The sequence below is a fragment of the Falco punctatus genome (genome assembly GCF_963210335.1).
Source record: "Falco punctatus genome assembly, chromosome: 5".
Lineage (NCBI taxonomy): Eukaryota > Metazoa > Chordata > Aves > Falconiformes > Falconidae > Falco > Falco punctatus.
In genome coordinates, this window is record NC_137584.1 from 85,429,463 (window position 1) to 85,443,114 (window position 13,652).

At 40.9% G+C, this 13,652-nt stretch overlaps 1 protein-coding gene across 1 annotated transcript in view; it reads left to right on the forward strand.

Annotated features, from left to right (window-relative positions):
• WDR64 (WD repeat domain 64) overlaps nt 1–13,652 on the forward strand; it is a 76,063-nt gene that overhangs the window by 39,046 nt on the left and 23,365 nt on the right. The window contains 2 exon segments of the mRNA XM_080388015.1: nt 12,016–12,245; nt 12,249–12,392. Coding sequence (XP_080244141.1) covers nt 12,016–12,245; nt 12,249–12,392 — 374 coding nt within the window.

The window sequence follows — 13,652 nt, forward strand, 5'->3', positions numbered from 1 at the left end:
GCAGTGACACTGAAGAAGAGGTGAGGGCCAAGGCAGGGATTGTCATAATCCCATGCGCTGGACTTGCTTCATAATATATTATTCCTGGAAATTAATTTGTTCCTGATCTTCCAGGTTGTGAAGACTTTAAAGGTGACAGTGTGCATAGGTGCAATTACAGTTGTAGTCCACAGCTGTGTCTTTTTCTTCTGCTGTTCAGTTAAGTGACTTTACTAGAAGATCTGAAATACTGTCGTGTCCTATTTGTTCCTCATCATAGGAACATGTTTCAAATCGTGTGTTGAGATTTCCCACAAACACAAACTATTCTGTGTTAAATTATATGCCACAGACCAACAGGAACCACATTCATCACAACTACACTTACAGTGTGTCTGTCCTGACTTACGTTTTGGTGGAAAATATTTCCTAAAAGGAAATACTGTTAAATTTGAAAGTATTAACTTGTCCTGTGTGTCATTGCACTAAAATACAGACTCAGGTGCTCACACAATACATGGATTCTTTGATAAAGGGTCAGCATGTTGCAGTTATAAATTAGGTTATTGGCATGGAAGTGAAAGTGTATGTATTTAACTGTAAATACAAATGTATATAACTCTTTGATGGGAATTATTCTGCAGACACCAGTGACCCAGTTTTCAGGAAACATTTTTTCCAAACTGGCTGCAACAGCCTATTACCTTGTTTTATGGCTGTAATTTCATAAATACATATAATTTGGGAGTTATAAAAAGAGGAATGAGTGATGCATTTCCCACTGTTACTGTTTTACACCTTTTCCGTAGGTCTGAGGGAGTGCAAAGTAAAATAATATCGCTTATTCTAGCACTGAAGCAATATCTTTTTTATTGACAAGAAATGCTTGTAGAATATGTAAGTCCTTTAAAAAGTGATATCCTTGGACTTGGAATTACAGCTAAGCAGCATCCTTGGATGTTTCAGGATACACTAGATAGACAGTGACCCAGGACACGAGTTGGATGTTTAAAGCCAGGCAAGGCAAGAGTGCTCTGTATAAAGGCACTTGGTCTGGCTGGTTACTACGTTGGCACTACAGCATTTTTCTACAAATACCAATAAGGTAATTTAATAGAAATCGCTAGCTTTTTGTAAAACGGGCCCAATCAGCTGAAGAATTACTTCTATGGAATGTATGGTACTATGAGAGCGATCTGTGGGGTAGAGAAATAATGGAAAACTGACCTGACGCTCCAGCCTAGATAGAAGACTGCTGCATAGGAAATCTCCCTGGGTTTACTTTTTTCCTCTCCTTCGTGTCACTCATCCCTTCATTGCCCTTTCCTCTCTATAGTTAGTTTGTCCATTCTTATTCTTGTCCTGCAGCCTGAAGCATTTATTGCTTCATTTCTTCCATGTGACAGAACTCTTTGAATGCATTCAGGAAACATCAAGGAAAAAAAAAAAAACCAACCCACCCACTCTTGGTGACAGAGGCTATTAAACCTGGAGCTGTGGCAGGAAGCAGGTCATTATCTGAAAGATGATCTCACGCTCATAGCACTCCGTGGAAACCAGATTAAGGCCAGCGGCAGAAACCAGAGCAGCCTGCGTAGCCCTTTTTACCAAAAGGCTGTGAAGCAGTGACAGCTGCTCGCTCTGCCTTCGTGCGTGGTGGGAATTCACAGCTGGAACAGTGGAGGCTACAACTTCATGTCTTGCCTGTTGGAGTTGTCAATGGAAGTCAGTAAGCCAAAATTTGCAACACCGGTCGTTCCATTGATGTTACCAGAACACTTCCAGTGGTGGGGTTGGTTGAATTAGACCACTTAAGTGAGTCAAGTGAGCAAGGTATGAGCCTGTAGGCTTCAATGCATAAAACCAGCCTCGGCTTTGTTTGATGATCAGGAGGGCTAGGGTAAGGAGTATATTCCCAGCCTTTATACCGCTGCACAGTATCATTTGTAAAAGCACAAACCCTTTAATTTAAACCAGTGAAGGGAATGTTCTTTGGTCTTTTTCTCTTTAAAAGTAATTTCTTTTTTTGGCAGCTAATACCAAAAGAACAATGCACCCATTTACACGTGGCAGGAGAGTAGTGCAATGACCTGGGTGATTTCTCACACCTCCATTCTGGGGCATTCCCGAGTTTCATTCCATTCATAATTTCTTCAAAATCTGATGCAGCCGATTTGATGCAAACATATAAAAACCTCCTTGCTGAAATCTGTCCATACTAAATTTGTTATATGTATGTTAGTTTTATTCCTACAGAACCCAAGCGCAGATTTTTAGTGTTTCAGGGAGAATAAAGGGAGGTAAGATACGTTATTAATGCTTTTTTTTCTGACTTTTGCAAATGTACTCAGACCTTAATGTTATCAGTCTCCAGTCCTCTCTCTCCAGACCTACTTAAAGGCAAACTGGCTATGCGATATTCCAGTGGGAAGTCATAAATATATTTTGCCTGTCTGGAACTGAGCAGGTGATTGTATCAATGCCTGTGTAGGTTGGTGTGGATGTTTATCAGACCTATTTTGAAAGCACAAGACATTGCTTTGAGGACATATTTGTAATACAGTCATTTGTCTTCCCAAAAAATAAGAGCAGCTGCTCTGGAAGCTCAATGTTTAATTTATGTCAAACCATTGCTAATCACGGCTGTTACTGGAATGTATTGTATATCAACAATATTAAATTTAATCTAGATAATTTGAAAAAGAAGCATTTGGGAAATCTACTCCAGTCATCCGTCACAGAAATTATGTGGCCATGTCTGTATCAGATACATTTTTAGTATACTGCTTTGAAAGTCAAAGTTAATCCTTCCCTTGCTGCTGTGCTTTTATTCTCTTTGTTTTATTTGCTAGTCCCAGATATGAAAAATTTTATTCTCCTCTTATACTACATAATTCTTCAAGAACATTGAATAACCTTCTTCAGGCTTTTCATGTAACAACCAATTTTCTGTATTTCCTGTCCCATTTCCCATTATTCAAATTACTTTGTGTCTCAGGTAGTTCGCAAAAAAACTCCTACAAAATTAGCCTACAGAAGAGAAGACTCAAGGGAGAGCTCATCAATGTATATAAATATCAGAAGGGAGGGTATAAAGAACATAGTGCCAGGCTCTTTTCAGTGGTGCCCAGTGACAGGACCAGAGCGATGAAAACTGAAACAGTGGAGGTTCTGTCAGGAAAACTTCTTTTACTGTGAGGGAGACCCAGCACTAGCACAGGCTGCCCAGAGAGGCTGTGGAATCTCCATCTTTGGAGATACTCCAAATCCATCTGGACATGGTCCTGGGCAACCTGCTTTAGGTGGCACTACTTGAACAGTGGGGTTAGACAGATGCTCTCCAGACATCCCTTCCAACCTCAGCTGCTCTGTAATTCTGTGATTCTGTGGAAAAGTAAAATTACTTCAAATGCTAGGTCTAAGGTGAGAGCATCATTCGAAGATTGGTTGAAGATTGACAGGAGGAACCTCACTTTTTTTTGAGCTCTTCTGATGCAGGTGTTCATGGGCAGTCACTTCTGTCCTACACCTCTACCTTCCTGTTCCTGACCCACACACCATCTCAGTGTCCACTGAAACTGTTCTCCAGAGGTGTTAAGGGGTTATTTTATCATTGCATAGGAGGTCAGGTAGGTCTCTTGTCAGCATACCCAGCACACCATGCAGAGACAGATATACGCTCTCCGTCATTGCATAGCACCCAGTAAATACCCCTCAGGCTCACTGCTATGTAATTAGACTCACTATTGCATATAACCCGGTTTGATCTCTTTCCAGCATTCCTCCACGCCTGGAAAAAGGAAAGTAACCTTATATATTACCAGGTTAATGGTACTGTCTGAGGAAGTGATTTGAAATGTTCATAATTTTGAACTTCGCCGAATTACTCTCTCAATAAGGCACTAGTTATAGTACCATCTGCTGCACCACATTGCATTAATATGCTTAGAGTTAAATCCTCCTTGCCTTAGCCTCACAAGTAATCCCATTGACATCAATTTGTTCCTAAGTCTTCTAATAACTACAGGGAGTTGTACTTTGCAGGATCACCTTCAGGGATCACAAGACACACAACGGCACTCTCTGCAGATAACTTTATTAAATAACGCAGCAAGCAGAACTGCAGTTTGACCTCTACTTCATGCCTGGGGATTTTTGTCTTTGAGGGCTAGAATGTTCTGTATGAATTTGTAAATTTTTTCACTTAGACCATAGAGCCTTCAGTGACCCCCTGAAAGAATTGAGCAGCGTAGCAAATAAGGGCAGATAAACTAAACACTTCAACAGAAAATCAGCTTTAATTGTTGCTTACTCTTCCTGTCTATGCCTACAGCAAATGCTGTGGCTAGTGCGACTTCTCTCTGCTCCAAGAGTGGTTGGATTTTGGATATCCCTGCATGAGTATCTTCTCATAAATTGTTTTAAAGACTTGCAGCATCACAATTTTGTGAAACCGAGGAAAGTTGTGTGTCCTTTTTAAAAAACAAATTTTCCTTAGCTTACAAAAAGTATCAGGAGTGTGTGAGAGTCTGGAAGCGCTAAAAGGAAGCTACTGTTTTCTCTTGAGGGTTCTTCAGATATTTTCTTTAGAGCAGTGTTTTAAGGTCACTTTCTTATTCTCAACTAGGGATAATTTAATGGAATTATCCTTTGCCGGGGGCAGGAAAGTATCAGCAAATCCTAGACTTCTTTAGTCCTTTTCTATCTCAGTTAATTACAGACAGAAAGGGGCAGAAGAGGATTCGCTTCATCCAAAGTCAAAACATGTTTCCACAGTGGCCTCCTCATAACAACCCAGCAGGAGAGAACTGTTCCCAAATCTGAACTTTATTGCACTGAGAGCATGTAAAAGATTTATTTATCAGTTTTGTCTTGCCCTATTTCCCATCTTTGTTCTGTCTCCCTCTGCTGCTCCCGTTTTAGTTGGTAAGGTGAATCTTTTGCTCTTTGTCTGTCTCTGTGTGTGAATTAAGAAAAATACAACAGAAGGGTGTTGCTGGTTTTACATGTTCATAAAACATTGGGTTTAGACCAGATGGCAAATATAGTTCAGGCACTTTTTTGTGTTCTGAGTTTTAGGGCTTGAAGGTGCTTGAGAGAAGTGTTTAAGTATGCAAATATGCATATTTAAATTTTTTAAGGGATCTCAGAAGGCTTTAGCAAGAACTCCCACTGAATTCTGAGGGATTTGGTTCCCAGTTTTGCTTACTGTCTGTGGAAATCCCACCTGTAACTATGTGGTTTTGCCATTGGGTTGAAAAATAGAAGACATAAGGAAGAGCACCCCGGAACAGAGGGAACTGATGCAGGCTGAGGTCCCGGAGGGGACAACAGGGTAGTTTGCTGAAGCTGTTGCAGCCGAGGTAGGGAAGAGAGGCAGCGTGCATTCCTCCAGTGCCCCTCTGTCCCTCTTCCCAGCTATGTGGAGGAGGCTGGTCACCACGTGGGAGCACAGGCAAGAATCCCTGCCCTGCTAACTCTTTAAAAAGGCATATCTGTGGGCTGGGCTAAGGCCAAGTCTGCTAGCACCCAAACTGAATCAACAAGTCCTTCAAGAATAATGTAAGCCAGTGTGGTAGATATAATGTTGCTGTAAGTATAGCTCATCTTCTGCAAGGTGGAAATACCGGGAAGGAAAGAATTTGTTTCCAAAAGCACTTGAAGCTCCTTCTCTCCGCACTCAGCCTCCTCCATAATACATTGGTTTTGCTTGTGTATAGTCTGTATTCCGTGAGTTCAGAATACGCAGTCTAGAAGCATTTTGCCATAAAGAACACTTTCAGAGGGCTTTAGGGTTTCCTGCCATTTGCCAGGCTGCTGTGGGAAGTTCTTCAATAAATAAGTAGAACAATAAAGTTACTATGAACAAAACATTCCCCAGGCAACTCCCCCTGATCTGCAAATGAGCACGCCTTCTGCTGCCGCTCCTCGCGCATGAATTCACGCACAGCCATGTGTGCTGATGCAGATGAACAGCGGTGACATCCTATCTCGCGGCCACGCTGGTGATGTCTTGTGGGGGGGTTACTCAGGCGGAACAGTGGTTTATGTCGTGTCCCCATCCCTGCCCACAGGCTGGGCAAGGAAGAAGGCCAGGAGGAAGGGAAGGGAGCTATGAATGCTGTGACATCTCCAGGGTTTTGCTGTTGCTTTAAGCACCTGCATTTTCTTTAATGTGGTACTGGCGTTAATAGCTAAACAAGCAGCAAGAAGTAGTGCAAGAGGCTCTTACTTATATTCACTTGTGCTGTAAACCCATCTCCTTATTGTTTTGAAAAAATGTCAGATTTATGTTTCAGTTTGTTTCAGAGTTGACCAATTTCACTTGAATAGCCCGTGAGATTATTAGAATTGTCCGGTTTCAGTTTTGTTTTGTATAATTTCACTAACTTTATAACAGATCTGGGTGTTGTTTATGAAAGCATCGTTATACCTCTGTTCACTGACTTACTTTTTTCACCTGACCAGAGTATCTCCATAGGTACCTATCCCTGATTAACCTGCAGCTCTTACAGCTGTCTGTACACGCTAATTGTGCCTGTGCCAGAGCTGAGCTGCAACATCGCCCTAACTTTCTCACCTTTCATCACCAATTCTTTCTATTTTTGCTGGTCTACTGTCAGCTGGATGAAGCTTTCATCATTTTTTCTATCCAACCGGATTTCCTTTTTCAAGCCTTCTCACTGCCTATTTCTTTCTTTGTATGCTTTAGAAATTGCATGTCTGAGTAAACTCCTGAAACGTAATCAGAAGGCTATCCCAGGAACATGACGGAACGGTTCCTCTGACTCCGCACTGGCTCAGAGAAGAAGTTCTTTAGAGCCTTTTCCTTTTGAATTTTCCTGAAGATAAATATTCAGGAGACGTTTTCTTCTACTTAAAATTCTGAAACAGTCATATTAACTTCTCTTTGGTGCCAGAGGTGGTCTGTTTAAACACTGGTTGATGCATCTGTTTCTTCCCGTCCTTTTCAGAATTTTGCTGGATCCCCTGTAACTTCCTTTAAAATCAGGTTCATGAAGGAAATTTCAATAATCTGAAAACCTGTGTATCTCCCTGAATAATTTCCACCCATTATGTCTCCCTTATTTTTATTCTGCAGACAGTAAACAATTTTCTGTTTGTTGGAGGCTTTTTTTGGACAACAATGTTTTTTCTAAGCTGAGATCTTCTTTTAAGTGGAAAAAAGAGAGAGACTTCCACATTTTATAACATCCAGAGTCACAAACGTTCATTCTCAATTGTACACTGTGTGTCTTTGGAGGAAATAATTCCTGGCAATTGCAATCAACTTGTCATAACATGAACATATGCACAAGTGAAGTCTTGCTCGTTATCAAAAGCATTTTTAAGGACATGACATACTGCTTATGAATTCTAATGGGCACACGCTCTATTCAATGGAAAAATACATACATTTTATAATGAAGGGAACAGGCTATGATGAGGAAAGCTGAAATAGTCAAAACCAGTTCGTTATGTTTCAGACTATGATTTGCTGTGTGTCATTTGGGAAACACCTTGCTTTCTCTGTTTATAGGTGTGAAATAATTTTTTTGTCCTGAAATAGTTATATTTTAAAAAAAGAAAAAGTTTGAGTTTTACATGATCAAGTGGACAAGACACAAGTGGTACTCTGCAGATGTAAAATTATCTAATCCCAGACTTGCAGAGACAGTTATTTCTCAGGGATGTTCTAGGTTTTCAAAGATTTTTTTTTATTAAAGGTGAGTAACATCATGGAACTGAATTTTCTGAGTTTTCAGCAGTGAATTTGATTGTAGCTGGTTTTTTTATGAGGCTGACAGATTGTTCCTGTTCTTTCCTCAGAGTTCTTCCCTTCAGATTTCTAGCTTGGCGTTAGGCAAGATGTGCTAAAAGCAAATCAAGTGTCTTTAACAATAATATAATCCATCTCTATTCTACCAGTCACCAGCATTTCTAGGTCAGTAGCACCCTGACTGTGCTGAATTTGAGTTACGCATCAGACAGTAGTTTCTAGCATTTCTGATATAAGACTGGCTGTAAAGTAATTTCCTGAGGCATAACTTGTTAATGGTCTTATAAGTAGCTTATGTCGTTAAAAATGTTATTAAATCCTATGACAGTGTCCGAGAGAGCTCTACAGTCTTTGTTCTGGCTAATCTCTTTTAAGTTTTTCTAAGGTGCTGCTATCTAATGTATCAGTCAGAAATGAAAACCAGGTATTTTTTTTCAGAGATTTCAGAAACTTCCAGTCTTGCTCTTCCAATTCTACATGCTTTTTTCTGTCGCAATGGTCATCAGTTATGAACAGATGCTCATGCCGGTTTCAAGAGGCTTACTGGATGGTCTTTCCACAACGGGCAAGTGAATGTACCAACACAGCCGCTTTTACCTGTGGGCAAATTAAGTAGGTCTTCAGGAATCTAATGGAAGAATCTGCCCCGAGTCTGTCAGCTGCAGACCTCTCTGGACTTGGACCTGCCTTTACCGTAACGTTTGTCACCACACAAGAGATCCTGGGATGAATCAGAGAAATGGCAGTGGATTTCCCGAGGATTTCCCCCGCCACCTCCCCTCTTCAGATCTCCCAAAATTATCACTCTTTCAGAGGAACAGCAGCCCAGCCCCAGTCAGGGCGGGCTGGCTGCCTCATGCTTCCTGGACAAGGCTGTGATCCTGCGTCAGGATCACCTAAGAAAAGCCACTGAGATCTCAGCTGAGTGACAAATTAAGAAAAAAAACTGGGAGAGGAAGACCTCCAGGGACGAGCACAAGAAGCAGAATTATTCATGTGAAATTTGTCTGAGACACAGCTCGGTTATCCAATCCAGCTGAATATTTCACAGGGTTGTCCTGACATGTTTTATGGACTTACATTATATGGAGCATTTCATCCAAAGATTGAATGTTTTTTGTCAATGCCCACAACACTCCTGGTACTGATGGCAGCATTGTACTGACAAGCATCTTTGTGTCAAAAAGCCTAATTAAAAATCCAGCCCCACCTTTTAATAACACAGCTGAATGGACACAAATAACTTGCACAATTGCCTATATAAAATTCACCACAGTTTTGGCAGCTGAATAAAAATTGCAGGCAGATGCGATGAGAGAATAACTTTTGAGAGCACAGTAAGATTATCTTCCAGAAAAATACACTGCACTAAAAGCCGTGGGACCTGAGAAATTAAATCATGATTTCTTGCAGGATTAAGAGCAGTTTGCATCGGATAGCAGTAAGTTCAACACAGCTTTTGATCAGGCAGGACACGTAAGTGTTGCTAACATATATTTATTGATGAGTAATTCTAGAGTTTAAAGCACGTGCTGTATTTTCCACTGAAACTGAAAGTAAGAGCAAATATATCTAATATATCTAGTGCTCCTTACAAGATAGTACCTCAGCTGTGGTCAGTAAGATTTGCTTTTGGAGAGTACAAGAACCATATATGCATAAAAGTGATTTTCTGCAGTGTCCTGATCCTGATTTGCTCCAACATCTGCTGTCAGTCAAAGATTTCAGGAATTCCTTTATCCAGAACCCTCTGGAATTTATCTTTGTCCTGTTGCACACCATTTGATAGTCTAGTTCAAATGCAAACTTTTAGACTATTATGTGACTGAAAAGTATGACACAATGGAATCATCTTTTCATTGCGGAGTAGAACCAGTTCCCGGTAGATCTTGTTCCACTGTAGACTTGTCAGGTCAAGCTTACAAAACTCAGACTTTCTGTGCTTTTTCTTCTTAGTAAAATGGGGATAAAGATACCTTTGATATTTGTCTTGCTTATTTTGGGTTGTACAATGTATAACAATGTGATTGTCCTTGGAGGCTATAATATTACTGTCAGAGAAACAAAAAGTAGTTGAAAATCCAATCACAACAACACAGTACTAGATTTTCTCCCCTCTCTCTCCTTCTAGATTTTTAGAGTGTGGATATACAGCCTCTTTCACTGCTGCAGGTATTCCATGACAATCAAGGGAGTCCTGGAGACCTTTGCCGTGGTATTTGACAGTGCTCGTGGCACACTTATCACGGGCATGTTGTTGCAGTTGGTGTCTGACAGCATGCCCCATCTCCTAGAATGCGATTTCCTTTATGATTACATATGGCTGAAGTTGAGTACAGGAATAATGTATATGAGATGTACAGAATACTGGAAGGTAAGGGTATTTGCACATTAAGACCATTTTAAAACGGGTCTTCTTATATATGGTGCTAATTTCAATATAGAAATATGCATGAAGGTATGCTGCGTGGGAGTTAACAGCAGGAACCAGGGGAAATGGGAAAGGCTCTTCTGAAGGCAAGTGGAGCTTTCCTTAGAAAAATCAAACTACAGATATTGTTCTGTAGCCTTGTCATTTCTTGAAAGCTACTAAGCTGCTGATCTTCCCCTAACTATTCCTCTAGCACCCTCCTCCCATCTGGGGGGCAAAGCAGCGAAGCACAGCCTCTGTGGAGCCCTCACGAGTGTATTCAAACCCCTTATTTAACTCAGTAGCTGCAGAGAGCCCCACAATCTGTGGTGACAACAGACATGCTGCCCAATTGATCAGGAACAAAATATGGTGGGAACTCATCCCGAGGTTTCTAGGCTCCTTTTCCTGACTGGCAGCTGGGACCCTGGAACCTCTGAGGGACAAGAGCTTTGCAGGTGTCACTGAGGACGTTAACCTTCTGTATCTAAGGCAGGGACTGGAAATCAGCAGGGTTTGTCTGCCCCAGAGACATAGTGACTGAAAAAAATGAGCTTTGAACCTGTTCTGGGGCTACAGAGGCCTGAGAAATACCAGGCAAATAAGGTCTTTGGAGACAGCTTTTTCTGTCCTTGGATTAGGAACCAGAAACAAAGCTTGTCACATTTGAGAAGATGAATGTGAAACATTTTGTTTTCAGTGACCTGGTAGTTTCTGCCGAATCTTTGTGCCAACAAACTTATGCTGGAAGCCTAAATATATACACTGGACTGGAGTCCACAAATCATTATATGTATTTAGGCATTTGGTAAGCGCTTAAGAAACTTCAGCTTCTAGGTCTTACTTAAAAAATGCCAAGAATATTAACCAGTCTAGTTTTTAAAGATTTTTAATCACTAAAGGATACAGATACAATCTTCAGTTCAAATTTAAGTCAGTGAGATTTTTAAGGCTTAGTAATATAGGGATTTTACATGGATAAATCCTTGACAAAATGAGGTAACTTTGCCCTTATAAACAATGATTGGAGCAGTGCCTAAATATCTGTAAAAATCTGGTCCTGGAGCCTGTTAATGATTCCATTAAAAGGCTAAGTGAGTGTCTTCTTGCCCCTGAAAAGGGCAACAGACTGTGGCTATACGTAGGCAAATTCATTCTCATTGCTATGTACCCGGCTTTACAGAGGAGATTTTCAGTTATTAGTTCACTAACATCCTATAAATCACGGCTCACCTTCATGCTTCATTTGAATATTGCCGTAGCTTTCCTTCCGTGCCTTTTTCCAAGCTGCTGCTGGCTTCTGTGCCTGGACTTACGCCAAGCGTTAGGCAATTTCATCCTTAGCTGCATACTCACTGCTGGCTGCTGCTCCTCTGCTGGTAGAGCTGTAGTAATATTGGAGCCGCAGTAGGAGGCTGCGTGTGTAGTCTGGCTGGTGAGCCGGCGTTGTGCAAACCCTGTCCTCTCTTTTGCCTTGTCGCCCCCATCTCCCTTTCCATCTTTGCAACCCTTCCGATCCGAGAGCACTGGAAGGTGCCTGGAAAACACCATCCAAACCTGCAGTGCTGTATGAAGGAAAGTACTGGAAAGACATCATCATTGCCTGCAACTGGAATTGCTTTCTCTCTAAGAAAGCAGATAGGAGATTTTATTTCAGTGATATATATAACAATTAGAGTTTTATTTGTTTGGGTTCATTCCAGTCCATGCTAACCACTCTGGGACTGGGGGATTTGGATTTGGAGTCAGGGTACCAAGCCCTAAAAGGTGGGCAGGTGGTTGTTTAAGGCAGGTAAATACTTAGCTGTTGTTTAACTAATGCCTTATGAGGAGCATGTGTGAATGTTTTCTGGCTTAGGGAACAGACACTCTCCAAAACCAGACAGTATTGCTTATCTTCTTCAGAAGAACTCAAATGAACCCTATGGTTTACATAAAATCTTCTTATATCCAGGGAAATTAACTGGTACTATACACAAAATGTATATATTCTCACTCCTCTCACCCTGTGCAGGTTCAGCTGTTATTGGTATTTATTCCCCAAGTCATGGGATACAAGACATGAGACAAGTGCCATAGACACATGAGCAAAGCGTCAATGTTCTGGCTTACAACAGGGATTTTCACCAGATTCTCACTCTCCGCTCTGGTTCAATACTGAAGGTGACTCTAAGTTGCTACCATAAGAAAAGTTTCCTTTTTTTATTACAAATAAGTTACTGGGTAAGTAGATAAGTGATTAGTGTTTATTATTCAAAGTGTTGCTTTTGTGGCTATATCTGTGCTCATATTCTCCAGGGAAGCGATAACCATGATGAATTAACTATTTGGGTTCAGGAGGATTACTTCTCTTAGGTAACTACTTGCCTGATCTGCACTGACATAATTGCACTGCAAGCACCAGGCAGATCGAGCCAGGCTTTGGAGGTACTGCATTTAGCTGTAATTTTATTTCCTTTGGCTGAACAGGTACGCTTCAGCTGTTCCTGCAATGGATTCTTGCAAGTATAGCAATAGTAGTGAAAGTCCATTGGCTATCTACTAGGAAACACGTTAACTGCCATGATGTCAGGCTCTGCATCCAATCAATCATTTGTGCAAGCACTATTATATATTATTTTTCAATTCAGAAGGCATACCTGATAAGCTTCTCTTTAAAGTTTAGGAAGTGCTGGAGTCCCAGTCAACTTAGTAGAATATAAATGTGTACTTTAGACATTCCATGGATTGGTATAAAACACAGAAAAAGTCACTTTGTAAAAACAGAACTGTGTAAAAGATGCTGCTTTTAGATAAAAGGATTCCTTCACTAACACTGAGAAGTTTCATTGGCACATACAGTGTGCCTAAACCATAAACCCTGACTTTTATCCTCCTGTTTTGCTTCTTATTCTTTTGTCTAATCTGCTTCTCTTTGGCTAGCAGTTCTGGAGCCAATTAGCTGACCTCCTGCAGATCCTTTCCTCTTTCCAGTAATTTCCCAGAACATGTTGTTCTGAGTCTTAAGGATTTCAGGTCATACCGTGAGGGAGTAGGGTTGCATGTAATAGCCAATTAACAAGAAAAATGAAGTGATGGAGATCACTTTTCTGTCACTTTATCGCAGCTCTGTTCATGTTGAAACATTAATGAAAAGATTAAACCTGCCTATTAACTTTTCCATTTGCATTTGAACCACTAAAAAATAGCTGCCATGCGAGTGTCAGAAAACCCACAGATGAATAAAATGAATTACTGGTGTAATTAACAGTGTGACAATGATCATCAGAGGCACTGAGGACCTGCAGTTTTCATCAGCCGTTGATGGGGTTGAATGGCAAGATCTGTAGGGAGAGACAGCACCTCTTACTGGGCCAGATGGTGATGCGTGCCGTTCCGGCAGAGAAAGGGTGGTTTGTGTAAAGGTTTATTCATTTTATACACTCGGTAAAGGTGTCATTTCTCACTGTAAAAGGTGTAATACTCACCCTGCCTTCCTTAGAT